Here is an 18867-nt window from a genome sequence, read left to right as displayed (position 1 = left end):
TCTATATATTTGCATTCTCCATGCAGAAGGCCTAAAGGCCCTTCGCCTCTTCCTGTCCCACAGGCACGTCCAGTTATCCTCCACTGACACCCTCATCCGCTTCGCTGAATTCGTCCACACCCTTAACAACTTCTCCTTCCATTCCTCCCACTTCCCACAGACAAAGGGGATGGCCATGGGTACCCACATGGGCCCAAGCTAAGCCTTCCTCTTTGTGGGATACGTGGAACAATCCCTCTTTCGTACCTACACTGGCCCTAAACCCCACCTCTTCCTCCATTACATTGATGACTGTATTAGTGCCGCCTCATGGTCCCACAAGGAGCTTGAAAACTTCATCCATTTCACCAACACCCTCCACCCCAACCTTAAGTTCACCTCGACCATCTTGGATACCTCTCTCTCCTTCCTGGATCTCTCTATTTCCATTTCTGGCAACCACCTGGAAACCGATATCCTACACCGACTCCCACAGCTTCCTAGGATACACCTCCTCCCACCCACCTTCCTACAAAAATGCCATCCCCTATTCCCAAGTCCTTCGCCTCCACCGTGTCTGCTCCCAGGATGAGGCATTCCACTCCCAAACATCTCAGATGTCATCGTTGTTCAAGGACCGCAATGGCCCCCCTGCAATGGTCAAGAACGCCCTTGACCTTGTCTGCCGCATTTCCCGCAAATCATCCCAAACAACCCCTCCCCGGAATGACAACCAAAACAGAATCCCCCTCATTCTCACGTACCACCCCACCAACCTCCGGATCTAACACATCATCCTCCAACACTTCCGGTATCTGCAATCCGACCCCACCACCAAAGACATTTTTCCATCCCCACCCTTGTCTGCTTTCTGGAGGGACCACTCTCTCCAGGACTCCCTTGTCCGCTCCACACTCTCCTCCAGCTCCACCACACCCGGCACTTTTCCCTGCAAATGCAGGAAATGCTACACCTGCCCCTCCACCTCCCCTCTCACCCCCATCCCAGGCCCTAAGACGTCCTTCCACATCAAACAGATGTTTACCTCTACATCTGCTAATGTGGTTTACTGCATCCGCTGTTCCCATTGTGGCCTCCTCTACATCAGGGAAAAAGAGTGGAGGCTTGGGGACCACTTTGTGGAACACCTGTGCTTGGTTCGCACTAAACACTGCAGCTCCCGGTCGCGAAACATTTCAACTCCCCCTCCCATTCCTAAGACGACATGTCCATCCTGGGCTTCCTGCAGTGCCACATCAATGCCACCCGAAGGTTGCAAGAATGGCAACTCATATTTCACTTGGGAACCCCATAGCCCAATGGTATCAATGTGGACTTCACAAGCTTCAAAATCTCTCCTCCCCTCATCCACATCCCAAAACCAGCCCAGCTTGTCCCCGCCTCCCTAACCTGTCCTTCCTCCCACCTATCCCCTCCTCCCACCTCAAGCCCCACCCCCATCTCCCACCTATCACCCTCATTCCGCCCCCTTGACCTGTCCGCCCTCCCTGGACTGACCTATCCCCTCCCTTACTCCCCATCTACACTCACTTTTACTGGCTCCAACCTGGCCTCTTCGACCTGTCTTCTTCGACCTGTTTGTCTCCTTTCCACCTATCCTCTCCCTTATCCAAGTTCTATCCGCCTCCCCCCCTCCCTATTTATTTCAGAATCCCCTTCCCCTCCTCCATTTCTAAAGAATCATCCAGACCTGAAATGTCAGCTTTCCTGCTCCTCTGATGCTGCTTGGCCTGCTGTGTTCATCCAGCTCTACACCTTGTTAGCTCAGATTCTCCAGCATTGGCAGTTCATACTATCTCTGTACAATTTCTCCCCTTCTGTTCCTGTTCTACCATTCCACTCCATTCCCTACCACACCCATCTGGCCTCCTTCACCTTTCATTTGTTTGAAATTTTTTATGGCTTGAGCCTTTTCCAGTTCTGAAAAAAGATCAACAACATGAAATATGAACTCTTTCTCTCTCTACAGATGTTGCCAGACCTGCAGAGTATTTCCAACATTACTTATTTCAGTTTCTTCTTACAGCTGCAAAATTTTGCTTCTGTACAGGCTTGCTTTAAAATGATCTATATGAGTTATTGCTGTCAAGCAACTGAGCTAGTACAGGATGCTGAGAGCTGGAATGTGGTGTGGAGCTTTGTTTACAGATCTGATATTTTAATAGGCAATAGAATATGTTAATATCTCACGTGTTCAAGGAAAACTGGGAGTACTGAGTCTGTTATTTTGCCATCATCGACATTTTAAGTTTGTCCTCAACTTGGATATTCTGGCTAAACCAAAACTTGACGTTTTGTTTTTAAAGGATGCATGCCTTCTAGAAGAGAATTATGTTTCCATGTGAGCTACTTTAAAGTATAACCAAAATTATTTCTGAGTAACTATTTGTCACCGTTTTTGCACATCACATTGCATGTTATAAATATGGAAAGAATTCCAAGTGTATATGTAGTTATGTATCTCGATTGAATTACATTTTCTCCTTTTAATGCGTCATTGTTGCTTAATTTGTATTACTAAACACTGCCAACCACATACTTGAGTGGCTTGCAATGCTTTGGCATTAGTCCAAACTTCTTAACTAATATTTCACCAGAGATTAGATGTCACCTATCAGTGGTACTTGTGGAGTTTATAGTGTAGTCTGGTTTCTGAAGTATGCAATTTGTACCTCTGCCTGTCTCTTGCTGGCAATGCAATCTTCTACAAACTTAGTGGACTGTGTACAGACAGATATCATATATCCGACCATTGATTCCCTTTTTTTTAAACACTCGAATTATATTATCAGATTGCTGTGAATTTTAAAAACTTGCTGATTCCACTTAACGAATACAGGAAATGCATGTAGTGGCCTTGCTACTTGCAGTATTATCATTTATCTATGATATTACATGGTTTTTACAAAACAATGAATTAACAAACGTTGAATCCTGACTGATTTAAGTAGTTCGAATATTTAGCTGTGATAAACTTTTACCCTTTTAATGACCATCCTCTTTCCTAGTTTGGTGTGAGCTTTCATTAAGTTTTCATATCTAGTTAATTAAGAAAATTTCAAGGTTAGCAACTAAACACAGAAAGAACTGTGAAGGGTTTGAATTGTGGACATAAATTCAATACCACATCAGATACAGAGAGGGAAAAAAATGATTGGGTAAGAGTTGAAGAAAATAATTAGGAAATGCTAGACGCAAAGTTTTAAAATTTAACATTTTTAGAATCTCCCTGAAAAATTCAAAACATGAGTGAATGAGGATCCAAACTCCCAAACAGTTTCAGTAACAGAGATGTTAATTGCCTGTGATCTATAATTAGCATGTCATTAAAACATACTTACACTTTCAGTAACAAGCTTTAACTTCTTGTGGTGAATACTGCAAGTTTATACAGCAAAATGCTGCAAGTTTCCAAGTAAACAGGGAGGCCGAGGGAAAAAAATGCGCTTTAGTGAGGCTAGTGTGAGAGCGACACATGTTATAGCTTTTGAATATTCACATTTAATACTGCTTCTGCTCCTTGATGAAGTTGGTGTTCTGTTTATCCATTGTCAATGATACACAATATTTATTGATTTTCCTCTGCTGAATGTGTTCCCTGCTGCAGTACAGAACAGAGGAATTCTATATAACTGCATTAAATATTTGCCAACACATATTGTCATTTATTGTAATTTATTGTGTCATTATTTTTGCAGCAAACTCTAACACAATAAATTAGAAATCTTTTTGAGTGATAATGGGAACTGCAGATGCTGGAGAATCCAAGATAATAAAGTGTGAAGCTGGATGAACACAGCAGGCCAAGCAGCATCTCAAGTGCTCCTGAGATGCTGCTTGGCCTGCTGTGTTCATCCAGCTTCACACTTTATTATCTAGAAATCTTTTTGGATTTTTATCAAGTGATTGCTTAAATTTGAAGATGTTAGTTTAGGGAGAAAAATCGACTGTGAATAATGATGTTATTTTAAGTTAAATTCTGTTTGAGTTTTACTTACACAATTTAGCTAGTATAGCACAAAAAGTACTGATAGAGACTTATTGGAAATTCCAGACAACTTAAAAATGAATTACAGGTTTGTCAGGCAAGTATATCAACTTACAAAAAATGAGTTTATATAAGCATTAATAACATAAAAAGTCAATCCTGATAACAGGTGAATCACATATAAAATCACTTAATGTATGCAAATAAACTTTTCACACTGCAGGAACAGTTTAGAATTTCTTTCTCTGTTTCCTTAGTTAACCACTGGAGATCTGCAAAGCTCTTTCCATTTATATGGTTGTGGGTGCAATTTATTCAGAAAGCTGGTCGATCTTGTTTAGGCAGATTATATGTGAGATCTGGCATTAGTTTGGAGGTCAACCATGAAGTACCATTAATTAGTGTATGTGAGCCTCACTGGAAAAGGAATTATTTTGGTTATAAAGTCATAATGACCTCCTTCTTAGATGATCAATGGGGGAGCACGGAGGCTATTTCACAGCCCACTCCCTTAAACTCTGAATGGAAACTTGACACTTAATGTTCCAGTGAAGTGACGCTCATATGAGCTAGAGATGCAGGACTCTGACAACCTGTACAAATAATTTGTCCCTGCCATCCACATCCTTAGCCTTATTCTGACATGGTCATCAATAAGAAGCATGGTAGAATACAACTTTGCAGATCGGGTCATCGGTCAATTAAATTTGGGCCTTTTTTTATTTTGGTGCCGAAGTGAGTGAAGCATGAAAATGATTATTGGTATCTGAACATTGCATGATAAATTATTTTCTGGAATTAATGTCAGCATATTTTTCAAATGCTAGCAAATATTGATTTTTCCCAAGTAAGATGCATACATTGAATTTAAGTTTGTTTCGCGTGTTCTATTCTTCATATTGAACATTATGAATATATTGGATCTATTGATAATGGGTAGATACTTATCAGGATAGGCTGACTTAGGTTTCTGGCTTCGATGGTTCTAAAAATTGAATTATTATTCTCAGCTTGCCCTGTATGATTATTATAGTAATAAGTGCTGTGGAGCTATAAGATATATTAATAGTAATTTGAAAAGTTAGCTGAAAAATTGCAATGCCTCATATTATGTGCTTCTCTTTCCTCTGCTGAATGTGTTCCCTGCTGCAGTAGGGAAAAGAGGAATTCTATATAACTGCATTAAACATTTGCCAACACATATTGTCAAAAATAACTGATAAAATTATAGTGTGGCATGAATTAATGTGGTTTAACATTTTTTCTCACATTGTGCAATACATTTAATTATCTAAATGCAACTCAATGAGACCTTAATGTAAGTGTTTACCGAAAGGAAGCATGCAGAAAGGGCACAGAGTGGGAAAAACTATTATAGCATGTAATGAAAGTATGTATACACATAAATTATGGAATAGCTAGCAGCATTTACGCAGTAGACGCTTTTTGAACCCCTGTGGGAATCTCTAGGAAGTACTTTGTGTTTGAATTATGGAAATCATTTTTTATTCTGGCTGGCGCTAGGGCTTGTAAATAGAAAAATTCCAAGTTAAAACTAAAGATATAACTGCTCTATTTATTGATGCATGAATACAAATCCAAAATTATCAGGCAATACTTCAATACATTCAGGAAAAATTTAAATTTACTAGTCACATTTGATGTACATTAGCAGAATGATTATCATATCAAAGGCATTAAAGGTAATAACTTTTCTGTTGTCTTTTTCTTTGAAACAGTTTGAAGTAATTAATAACACATGTTTTTATTTGAGGTCTAATGTAAATTGTGCTCTTTTCAGACATAATTTTCATCATCCTTATTATGCATACTTTAAAAATGCGTTAGCGACCAGAAATTTAATGCTTTTCACAGAACTGTGGTTGGCACGGGAAGTGAATAGAATGAAAAACCACATGAGAAGTATAGTATTTGACATTTATTCTTAAGTTTTATGTTTCAAGATTTGTGGCCTGTAAGCAAACAAAATAAAAATCATCTATATGTGGTGCAGAATAATAATAAAGAATGCAAAGTTAGTAAATTAGCTGAGATAATTATGTTTGCGCCTTAAAGTTTAATTTTATCTGTTTAGTCTAAAAATGTTTATCATTGTATAATCTTAATCTATTTAAAGTTATTAAGATGCATTGATAGCCAGGCTTTGAATCTGACAGTGTTACAAATTCATGTAACAATGGAAAGTATTATCTTCTGTTTCACTATTAATGTGCTTTAGATTGTTACAATAACAAATGTTTAAGATATTAGTTGGACTACTAAGCATTATTCCAACGGCTTTATTTACAAACAGTTTAAAATTATTTCTGTGTTTATTGTTTCTTTCAATGCCAGATTAGGCTGTAAAAGACTATAAACGTATTTTCCTGTATAATTAATACCACTTCAATCCTTCATTGAAAGTTAAGTATGTTAATTTGTATTTCATTGATTACATCTTTTTAATCTAAATTATATCTGTGTAAATGCATGGTCTCAAACAAGGCATGTCTAATAGGATAGGGACAACCTAGGTATTTGCCCCAAAATTAGATCAAACTGAAGGTCATTAAAAGGTGTACAAATTACATACAGTTAAAGACTGTAATTATCCCTTTGAAAACATATTCTGTTGCAAAGTATGGAAGTTCAGAAAGCACACGTTCAGCTTTCAATGATGACAATTCAAATTTACTTTATGGTTGCTTTGATACAAGACTGAACTTACAAGTAATAGTACTTGATAACGTTTAGTATAAAGACCTGCATTTTCTAAAGCCTACATTGGCAGAATTTTTAGCTTTCGATTTTACAGATTATTGATTCTTATGTCAACCATCTTTTGAAATGTGGATTTCAATTTTGTATATGTTATTTCAACTGGGTGTATGTGACATGCTGTTAACCCTTGGTGATTAACTGTCTGTGGTTTATATTGAAAACTGCTCTATCTGTGGTACATTGTATTGTATAATACTATGTGCTGAAGCTTAACCCCTTTCTGCCAATGTTTCCTCGCAACACTATATATACTAGTAAGACTACAGGAACTCTTGTGAATTTCACATGATTGTGCATCGAATAATTTAAACTGGAAGTGCAGTGCTGTGAAATAAAGCTAAGCAAGTACAGAGTTTTAGTTCTCATAGACTTTATAGACAATTAGCAACTATAAGGTTGTTTAACTGGCTGGAGAATGAAATGTTGAATAGGAGGGAAAAAGCTTTGGGTTAAAAGAACTCAATATCATTGGATTCAGCTAACAAATAACTTGCCTTATAGGGTGGGAATCTACAGGTGACGTTGACACTAGTTATAATATTACAAGGTTGCTTGTACATTCCATTAGTAAGGATAATACACTGTCACAAACACTATGAATTAAGTTGATCACATTAAATGCATTCCAAGTGTTATAACCTCTTGTTTGGATTTTTACAATGGACCGTTCTGTTCGCCCCACACTTCTCAGAAGAAAAGTGGCCTTGGGTGACTTGACTGTGAAATGTCTTTCAGTGATAACCTGTTGTCTGAGGGCTAAAAAGGCTCAGGATCACCCTTACAGCTCTCAGCGGTCAAAAACAGCCACCCTCAAGCCACGAGTCAGTCTGATTGGCTGAAAGCTGTCGCAGCACCAGAACTGCTGGGATTAGAAGACCCACAAAAAAGAGCAATGGTCCCTGGAATAATGTACATCTCAGAGTTTTGGAGATGGATGGGATCAGGCACCCTGTGGAGGTGGGAGGGTGGGAACAGGCAGCCTTGGAGGCCAGGTAGGAAAGCACAAAGTGAAGGGTGGTGGAAGGCAATGAAATCTTATTGGGGGGTGCCTCCTATGAGTACATCACCCCCCTCCAATTTTATGCACCCATATCAAAAATATCAGTTATAAAATTAAAATTGTAGAATCCCTACAATGTGGAAGCAGGCCATTCAGCCTATTGAGTCCACACCGGCCCTCCTACCCAGACCGATGACTGTGTCCCTGTAACCCTGCATTTCCCATGGTTAATCCACATAACATGCACGTCTTTGGACTGAAGGATGAAACCGCACCTGGAGGAAGTCTACACAGACATGGGGAGAAGGTACAAACTCCACACAGACAGTAGACAAGGGTAGAATTGAAGCCAGGTCCCTGGCACTGTGAGGCAGCAGTGCTAACCACTGAGTCACCATGCCAGCGTTTGCACTTGGACCTCCCGGCCACTGCTCAACAGTTTAAGGCATTGCAGATGGATTGAGGCCCTTAATTGCAACTTAACCAGGCATAAAAGGCCTCTATAGGCCTAAGTATGGGCAACAAAGTTGGCATTTTATCCGACCCAGGTATCATGGGGAATGCTTTAATGTGCCCAAGCCCAACTCACTGTAAACATGACGGATGGAACAGAGAGGTGTAAAATTCAGCTCTATGATTCAATTATTTTAAAATCTGGAAATTGCAGTTAAAGTGATAATTATCAACAGACCATAATTTTGTAAACTTTAGTAACATGGTAATGCAAGTTCTGGACCCAGTTAGAGGATGAGCACATTTTAGTCCTGCACATGTATGCAATATTTCCAAGCGTATTGTTCTCTGGGTTAATAAATCTTATAAACAAAATCATTGTCTTTTTAAAGGACAGGAAAAATATCTCGGCCTTGGGGCCTAGATGATTATTAGGATACCACCATGGATAAGGAACTTCAGTGGAAAGCTTGCAAAAGCTGGGATTGTTCTCTGCTCAGTAAAAAGAAATGTTTAGTTTGTGAAAGGTTCTTAAGGAGCAAGAGAGAAGCTATTTTCTCAATCAAACGTGTCAGTAACCATAAATCAGACATTGGAAGTGATTGCCCAAGGAACAGAAGGAGAAATAGGAAGAAATATGTTCACATAAAGTGAAGAAGATAAGGAAGCAGCTAAATGTATGAACTTTCCAAAGAGGATGGATATTTACTTGAAGAGGACTATTTTTTATATAACAAGGAAACGCCATGGATGTGGAACTCCATCAGACTTTGAGCGTGATAATACGTTGAAAAATCTTTCCTGCTGTCAGATCCTAAATTGTATGGTGCGAGATGTGGTGTGTTATGCTCCAGAAATTGTCCCAGCAATATTCTATTGTTTAGCTTACTGTGAGGAACACCAGAGACTTCCACATAATGCTTGCTTTTCATATACTGAACCTTTTGCTTTTCACAAAGGGGCAAAAAAAATTCTTCTAAAAGTAAAGGAAAAAGAAAGTCAGTCAGTGGGACCTGAAATTCACAAATAGCTGTAACATCCCTTTGACTCCAGCAGCTTGTAAGGAGCTGGAATTATCCAGATTGATCTGTTTCGAGCTGTGGCCTTAAAGGGACATCTCCGATTTGCACTTATACCTCAGGTTCACACTAATTGCAGAAAAATCGGTGAGCGATACTGTGAAAGATGAACTAGTGATTTGGGAAAGTTCCTCACATGAAGTGGCCAGGGCTGGAATTTACAGGCCTGATTTGGCTCAACTACCTTCCACACTCCCTCACCCTCTGTGAATTTTAAGTACGGGATACTGACCGTGTTGGCAACATGACATCGTTTTGCCAGAAACGAAAACAGAAATTGCTGGAAAAACGCAGCCAGTCTAGCAGTATCTGTTGAGAGAAAGCAAAGCCCAGTGACCCTTCTTCAGAACTGGTGGTAGCTAGGAAAAGGTTAGCATTTACACAGAAGATGGGGTTGGGGGTGGTGGGGAGCAATAAACAATAGGTGGAAATGGAGCCAAAAGAGAGAGAACAACAATTGGATAGACAAAGGAATTGGAAAAGGTCACCCTGGGAGAATGAATGGCTACTAATGGGGACTGTTAGTGGCTGACAGTGGGTTGTGTGTAGTAGCATCCCGTGTGATAACAAGGCCTGGTAAGTGGAGATGGGGTGGGATAAAGACATTGAGGAAAATGCTCAAGCTCTAAAAATGTTGAATTTGATATTAAGTCCAGAAGGCTGCAGGGTGCTCAAGTGGAAAATGAGATGCTGTTCTTCCAGCTTGCGCTGAGTCTCAGTGGAGCATTGCAGCAGGCCTGAGACATAGATGTTGGCCAGGGAACAGCATGGTGTGGTGAATCGATTGGCAACTGGAAGCTCAGAGTCATTTTTGTCAGTGATGATGATGCCATCATGATACTAGCCTCTGACATGAGCATGTACCAAAATCTTTAACAACCCAATATTTCAAAATACCCCAGTAAGAAACTATTGCCCTCGTTAAAGAGCCCTTGAGTGCAATTTTTCATCATTTTCGTCTGAAATGAAAAGGTTTGGTCGTGCTTTGTGGCAGATATGATGAGACGGCATAAGTGGAGATGGGGAAGATGCCTTGAAATTCATTCTTTTCAGAAATAAATTGATTTTATTCACAAGGGCCCTTGTTAATAGTGACCGAGGATGGGTAATAAATGTCAGGCCAGCCAATGAACCACACATCCCATGAGTGAAATAAAGGCATAAGGAAAGTTCTTCCGTTGGAACCATAGCTGCAAGCAGCTTCTGTTGGTCAAGGTTGCAGTGTCTCAATAATGTTTTAGCTTCCTTTTATTTTACTGTTTTGAGTCTGCCATTAGAAGAAAGAGAAATTGAGAGAGCAGGAGGCTTTTAAATACGTCACAGACTTCCTGTTCATTGTATGACCCTTCTGCACAATATCTTACCCTGTAGGGTAAAAATGCATAAGAAGTGAACATTAATACTTGGAATTGACCGTACTGGAGCACATTTTGCATCATACAGGACGTGCCGGACCTGTGTGTCTCATTCACAAGTTTTATGAGGTTTTCTTCCTGGGGACTTGGATTCCTTAGACCCTTTCATATTTCTAATTGGCTGTCCTGTCAGTGAGGTGCTGCTAATTGTGGTTCACTGCTTGATTGACTGCACTGAGACAGTGAGATAGAAGTGAGCTGACCACTCTCACTTCCACCTCATTGATACATATAAAATACAGCTCTCCATTTTGCTTTTGAGATTGCCTGTATCTGACACATAGCTTCAGTGTTCACTTTCAAACTCCATTGTTTCTTTTCAGAGGTCCTTGAGTAGATTTGTAGCTCGGGTAGTGAATGCTGTGGTTGGTTCTCTCATCAAGCTGGCTCGTTGTCACTGCTGGGTAACATCATCAGTGCAACCTCCAATGAAGCGCCGTTGTGTTTTCCCGCCTGATATTTAAACTCAGGGGTCTTTTGGAGATGATTATTTCATTTCTGTTTTTTCTTTGCAGTGGTGCATATATAGGGTCTAATTCTATGTATTTATTCATGGTCTTTTTGGTAGAGAAAAAGGCCTCTAAGAAATCCCCGTGCTTGCCTGTGTTTGGCTTGTCCTACGATCTTGATGTTGTCCCAATCGAACTGGTGGTTCTCCTTATCCGTGTGAATGGAGAAGAGTGAGTACTGGTTGTGTCTTTTTGGTGCTCGTTGATGTTCATGTATTCTTGTGGCCAACCCAGAACGACACCGAAACAAAGAAGAATACCTCTACCAAATATTTAAACACAATGGATAACCGAACAGCTGGATCTGATGATGCCTATCACACAAACAACAACAGGAAGATACAGTACACCCTGACACACTCATCACATTACCATGCGTCAAGAACATGTCCGAACTGACCACAAGTCTCCTACGACCGTTGGGCATCAGAGTGGCACACAAACCTACATCAACCCTACGCCAACTGCTAACTTGAACCAACTATGGACCATGATATACAAGATCCCATGCAAGGACTGTGACAAACATGACATTGGACAGACACGAAGGAAACTGGCCACAAGAGTACATGAACACCAGCTAGCAACAAAAAGACATGGCAAATACTCACTCATCTCCACAAAGATAAGGAGAACCACCAGTTCGATTGGGACAACACCTTGGACAGGCCAAACATAGACAAACACTGGAATTTCTGGAGGCCTGTTCTCCACCAAGAAAGCCATCAATAAACACGTCAAATTAGACCCTACATGTACACCACTGTGAAGAAAAACCAAAATGAGGGAGTCAACTCTAACAGACCCTGAGTTTAAATATCAGGTGGGAAAACACCACAGCACTTCATCAGATGCTGCACTGATGATGTTACGCAGCAGGGTAATGAAACGTCTGTGAACTAACAAACCAGCTCGGCGAGCGAACCAACCACCGCATGTTTCATTTCAGTCTAACAAAATTTTGACAGATAACTAATGCACATGAAAGTGAGCCAGAAGAAAATGAAGTTTAAACAAAACAATCCATTGAATTACCTGGCATGAAGCACGTATTACACATTTGTTTGAACATCTAACCCTTTCAAACACACTGTGTCTTTGATGTCTCGACTACTTTCAAGGCAATCTCAAACTCTTCACATTCCCAATGGTTAGTATTCTCCCTCTGCCGTCTCAAATCTGATGCACAAAACCTTGTCACTGACAAATTACAACTGAAAATGCTATCTATTGCAAGATTAGTTTTGACCATATGAAGTACTACTGCTGTTGGGTTTCCTCTGCTTCATCCTCCCACTATTGCAAGATAATCTTGGAGAACCCCTGGCTCCTTTCCTAACAGTCTAATGCCTTTCTTCAGACCTCCTTCCTCATCTCTCTACACCCACCCTACCCCCTCTCATCTCCAGAAACTATGTGAGGAACTCTTTTGTTTTGGAAATAAGCAGTGCCACTTTCTTTCCTGCCCCTGACGTCAGATACTCTAATTGTAGGACCTTTGACATCCCAACTCTGAAGTTCCTTCCCTTTCTGATTCATGTGCTCTCCATCTCCTGCTTTTCACTTCCACAGTCTATTCCTGTTCCCTACCTGAAAGCTCAACTTGCTTTCTTGGCCCATGCTGGTAGATATTAGAAAAATGCCACTTAAAATGCCAGCATCCATTTCCTGTCTGAGGCCATCACCTCCATATTATCTGCAACTCATTTGAAATCCTGCATTCCACGTTCTGCTTCTACCTGACAGAAAGTCATGCACATAATCGTCAGTTGCTATAGCATTTAATTCCTCATTCTTCTCCTTGACTTTTCCTCAACATTTGACACAGTTGATCACATCTCGCTCCTTCTGTGTTATTTCGTTTCATTTGTAGCCCCATATGCATAACTCATTAATTCTAACTCCCCACAACTTTCCTGAAACTCTCATAAGTGCCTTTGTCACTTCCAGACATAACTATTTCAATCCGTCCTTATCGACCTCCAACATACCAACATTTACAAACTCTAGCATATACAAAGCTCTTTTGTTGGTATTCTATTCCGCACTTGATCCTAATTTCCAAGAACTCCTGTTCTCACTGGCCTACCTAGACTTTTAGTTCCCATTAGAAATTGCGAAACTTTAAGACCCTGACTTCACCCAGCCCTACAACCTGAACTCCATGCCTCCAAGTTTGATATGTTATTCCTTACCCTTAAACTCGAGCTGTGCTTCTCACTTTTGTTTCTCCATTGGTGTTGGGGATTTTAGCCACCTAAGTCCCACCCATTTAATTCTGTCATGAAACTTCTCTACATTCTGAACTTTCTTTTCTTTTTTTTTAAGAAGCAATCTCACAACCCATCTTTTGATGAGTGTTTAGTTCTACCAATCTTTACATGTTTGGATCAGTACATTAATTATATTTAATGACTTGGATTATACTTTAATGCAAAATAGAAACGGAAGTTGTAGATTTGCTGATGCATGACTGATTGTCTAAAATAAGTGTCTATCTGTTTATACCATCTCCACATGTTGCACACACAGACATACTGGAAAGTGGCACGTAAGAATAACTACACGCACTTATTTGAATTGACATGCAATTACAATGTACGGATTGGGTTGTCTGTAACACTGTAAAACTCTTAATGAAGTATGCATCTATTGCTGCCAGGCAGAACAAGTACCTTACACAAGCGGTTGTTACTTGCCTGTATATGTGGGTCATTTAACAACAGGGCCATCACAAGTCTGATCCAAATGTCAAGAATTACAATGGTTCAGAAATATACATTTTTCCCCCAAAGACACACTATATTCAAAAAGTGAATAGTGACAGTATATTTCAACTTGAAAATTACAAAGAAGCTGCCAGAACACTTGTTGACATCCAGCATTTCCCACTAATACATATCTCAGAATGATTTTTGTACATATGTACATGCCTGAAAAATGTCATTCCATGTCAGGGATAAAGCCAGAAAGAAAAACATTTCAATTTAAAATTGTCAGGAAGTGCAACAGAAATGAATAGCTCTTTTTTCACCTTGTTCCAGTCTGAGGTACAGAGCACATTTTCAATACTCTTGATATTCAGAATGTGCATTCGTTGTCAGATAAACAGTCCAAGGGGTTCAACAGATTCCAGCCCTTTAATTTTTTTTATTTGAAAAAATATACCTTATTCATACAATGTACAAAAAATAAAACATGTTTATACACCTACCCGTTCATGCTAGCCGCTCCGGGTTACCCAGGGGGTACGTACACCAACTAAAAAGGAAAAAAAAACAAAGAAAGAAAGAAAAAAAACAAAACAAAGAAAAACCCCTGGCGGTTGTCTGCCTGCACAGTCCCTGTTGGCCCCCTGACCAGTTGGGGAAGGCGCCAGCTGGGCCCAGTTACCAGATAGGGCCCTTTTTTCTATTCTGGACGAGGGGTTTCATAAGGTGGTCTTTCCCCACCGCGCCTTGGCGGCGGCTGCCCCAAACTTTAGCGCGTCCCTCAGCACATAGTCCTGGACCTTGGAGTGCGCCAGTCTGCAACACTCGGTCGGGGTCAGTTCTTTCAGCTGGCAGACCAGCAAGTTGTGGGCAGACCAAAGAGCTTCTTTCACCGCTTTGATGGTCCTCCAGGCGCAGTTGATGTTGGTCTCGGTGTGCGTTCCCGGAAACAGCCCATAGAGCACGGAATCCCGTGCCACGGAGCTGCTCGGGACGAACCTCGACAAATACCACTGCATCCCCCTCCAGACCTCCTGCGCATAGGCACACTCCAGAAGGAGGTAGATTCCAGCCCTTTAATGTGCTATGGTTATAAAGCCTTTGAACAGTTTGGGCCATATCCCTCTAAGCGTTTTACATTTATGTATCTGGCCAGATGGCTTTTAAATGTTGTAACGTACCTGCACCTACCACTTCCTCATACAAACCTAAAATGTGAACTTGTCCACTTTGGCAGGAAAAATCAAAAAACAGAATGTCATTTGAATAAGGAGGGATTTGATTGAGTTCCCGAAGAATCTGGACTCACTGTTCATTCAGATTGGTTCCTGACGCCCAATTCAACTGGTCACTGATGCTCATTCGTCTGCACCATCAGCAGATCCGAGCAGAACATGTCATCCATATACAGGGAGGCTTTGACCTGAATTCCTCCATTACCTGGGTATTATCACCAATCTTCTGCTCACATCCTTCCCAATGGTCTCAGCAAGGCGTTCTATGCAACAGACAAGCAGGACGTAGAGAGACGGTAGCCGTGCTTGATACAACCATTTAGTATCACTGGCAATGATCATTAGTGGGCTCATTCTCCTTATTTTAAAGCATTAAAACTGCTGGTCATGCGGTCATTGTTGCTGTACCTGAGATCAACTAATTAATTCAACCATTTCCACTTCCACTACCCTTCCAGTGCATTTATTAACAAATCATGCTAATATAAATTTCATGCTTATTGGTATTTTGCTAACAGACAGAATTCAGTTTTTTTTGGAAATGCACCAGAATGACCATGAAGTGCCTTTTGAGGAAAGAAACATATCTCTCTTAGGTCTGGCCTAAATATGACACCAGTTGCTCGCTTTGTTGTTGACTGTTAATATCATAACTAGGAGTAAGCAACTAATACTATTTTACCAGCATTATATGCATTCCAAGAACAATTTTATATTGACATTCTTAGGTATCAAATATTTTTATTCAAACTTTCCGTTTCAATTTGCAGATTATAAAGTTACTGGATGGCAAGCGTTCACAAGCAGTGGGAATTTTTATATCAAGTCTGCATCTAGAAATGAAAGACATTCAACAAGGTATGCTTTGGCTGCTTGAACACCTTTATAAATACAAGATCCCAGCAACATCATGTACATGAAGTTACTTGTGTTGAATGAAATGTTTGCTTAGTGCAGGATAAGGGACATTCTTCTGCATTGTCTAAGACACCCACTTTAACTGTGTTCCGAAGAAGTAGGTACATCATCTTCACCATTCTAAATATTCCACTCATATCCTGGTTCTGAGAAACTTCCATTTGCAACCTCAGATCTGCGCTCATCTTCAGTAGGGAGAATAAATATTTGAATCTAACTTGATTTGCATTTTAATGGCTTAGATTTAATTTTGTTTATGCTACTTCGTATGTTGATCAGTTTATTGTTCTGTCCATACTCTACATTTTCATGCTACTTTTTAAATATCTAAGAATATTTTATGTGCATCTATGTTTCATAAGATTAAGAATGAAAACAAGGTAGATAAATCCAATTCAGTGATAATGGGAACTGCAGATGCTGGAGAATCCAAGATAATAAAATGTGAGGCTGGATGAACACAGCAGGCCCAGCAGCATCTCAGGAGCACAAAAGCTGACGTTTCGGGCCTAGACCCTTCATCAGAGAGGGGGATGGGGTGAGGTTCTGGAATAAATAGGGAGAGAGGGGGAGGCGGACCGAAGATGGAGAGAAAAGAAGATAGGTGGAGAGGAGAGTATAGGTGGGATAGGTCAGCCCAGGGAAGATGGACAGGTCAAGGAGGTGGGATGAGGTTAGTAGGTAGGAGATGGAGGTGCGGCTCCTACCTCCATCTCCTACCTACTAACCTCATCCCACCTACTTGACCTGTCCGTCTTCCCTGGACTGACCTATCCCCTCCCTACCTCCCCACCTATACTCTCCTCTCCACCTATCTTCTTTTCTCTCCATCTTCGGTCCGCCTCCCCCTCTCTCCCTATTTATTCCAGAACCCTCACCCCATCCCCCTCTCTGATGAAGGGTCTAGGCCCGAAACATCAGCTTTTGTGCTCCTGAGATGCTGCAGATAAATCCAATTAATGACTTTGCATTTGAGTTTTACAAATCTGTTGCCACCTAGCTATTTATTCTATCTGATTCACATAATGTCTAAGTTAATATACTATCTGTGAATGACTTGAATGCAATGAGTTGAAGGAAGATTCATGAAATTATATGGGAGTGGGGGATCTGGAATCCTTATGGCAGAAATAAAAGGTCGAATTAAATAGCAAGTGGAAAGACAGTGGCTAACAGACCAACATGAAAATGTCATTTAAGACTAAGAAGACAGCTCAGAGATATTTGCATCCTGTTGAATGCAACTAAATAAGCCTCTCAGATTTAAGTGGGGATCATGGACCGTTAGATTCCTGGCTAGTGACAACTGATGGGGTTGAAGAATGATGTCTCTCCAAGTTAGACACTACCTGCTGCATGAGGATAGAAAGGATTTTAAAAGATTATAGATTGAGGAGAAGAAACCAGAGGAGGGCTGTTGATAGAGGCTGTGGAATATAGATCTCAATGTGGGCAGCAAGTGTACATTCTGAGGGATGTAGATTAGAGGACCTGATGGCTGAGCTTGAGGTATCAACATTGTTGTGAAAGAGCTAAAATCAGACCTCGCATGATTACAAGCCCAATGTTGTTAGAAACATGAGCATTGAAGGAGCTGTGCCTATTGAATACCAGTCAGCTCCTTAAGATCTGACAGGTGAACATAGCGCCTGTTGCTCAGTAAAACACATGTTTCGATACTGGTGTTGGGGTCTGCATTAGCTGTTTAGCAGCTTGCGGGTCCCATGAACTGCAGTTGAGGCCTGCTGTTTGCAGAATCCAGACAGTAAGTCATTTTTTTAATTTGTCACTGAAATAACTCCACTGAGGCCGGTATCCCATCACCAAGTCACCATTTATTTACACTTGGGGGATGGCCCTTGACACTGATCCACCTGCCTCAGAGACAGCTATCAGAATGAAGAGAACCTGTGACACTCCTGTTTATATCTACCAGGTAGGTCTTCTTGATTGGACCAGTCTCAGTCGCCTGGCTGACATTGTTACAATTACTACAGTCATTTTTTGAGGGATGTTGTTTGGAGGCAAAAGCAGAGAAGGAGGTAGCTTCTGGAGTGCATTCCCTTGATCCTTCCACCAATAGCTCCCAATTACCTCAAGATTGAGTCTGTCCCAAAGCCGTCATGCAAATCACCCCAGTTTCCCAGTCAGGAAACCGGATACTTGCTGGGAAGGCAGGTGATCAGTGTTATGATTCACTGAGGTAGTGTGCTGGAAAGTGAGCCTTCCCCATGGTCGTCACCAAAGTTAAAGATTTTTTTAAAGTCACTAAGTTAACAGCTCTCCTAACATTCAGACCCTGATTGATGACCAATATGGACCAGGCTTCTGCATTGAACCATCAGCATGTAATAACTACTCCATGATATCTCATACATTATCATACAGACAAACAACACACACACATACACACACTATGGGCAGAGGGAAGAAGCTGGAAAGACATTTAGAAGTCTTCCCAGGTTCTGTTACTGAAATAGTCTTTCTAACTTTTCTGCTGGCCAACACGTTGCTTCAGTTGTTCACTGTTGCTTCCACTTCTTGGTAAGAGGCACGAGCAGCACCAACACCATATGAATGAATTATAAGAGAAAGTCTTGGTGGCCTTTGTATTTTGCTGTAACTGTCCAAATTCCCTGCCAAACTACCTGGCTGCGCTAATTTATAATGCTTAATGATAGTACCTGTTCCTAGCAGCACCGAGCATTTTAGCTTTACTATCTCTTTATGACATTAACACTCCACGTATCCAGTGAGCTTTCTATTTAAGGTATTTTA

General features: G+C 40.7%; 1 protein-coding gene across 4 annotated transcripts in view; it reads left to right on the top strand.

Annotated features, from left to right (window-relative positions):
• The window catches only part of fmn1 (formin 1), a 389228-nt gene that overhangs the window by 186703 nt on the left and 183658 nt on the right, over window positions 1–18867 (top strand). For all 4 annotated transcript variants that reach the window (XM_048537805.2, XM_048537803.2, XM_048537804.2 and 1 more), the window contains one exon: window positions 15942–16029. In XM_048537805.2, coding sequence (XP_048393762.1) covers window positions 15942–16029 — 88 coding nt within the window. The remainder of the gene's footprint in view (window positions 1–15941; window positions 16030–18867) is intronic.

The sequence above is a fragment of the Stegostoma tigrinum genome, chromosome 10 (genome assembly GCF_030684315.1).
Source record: "Stegostoma tigrinum isolate sSteTig4 chromosome 10, sSteTig4.hap1, whole genome shotgun sequence".
Taxonomy (NCBI): Eukaryota; Metazoa; Chordata; class Chondrichthyes; order Orectolobiformes; family Stegostomatidae; genus Stegostoma; species Stegostoma tigrinum.
The sequence above is the reverse complement of the archived record's forward strand: the minus strand, read 5'-3'. Positions and strand labels throughout refer to the sequence as shown.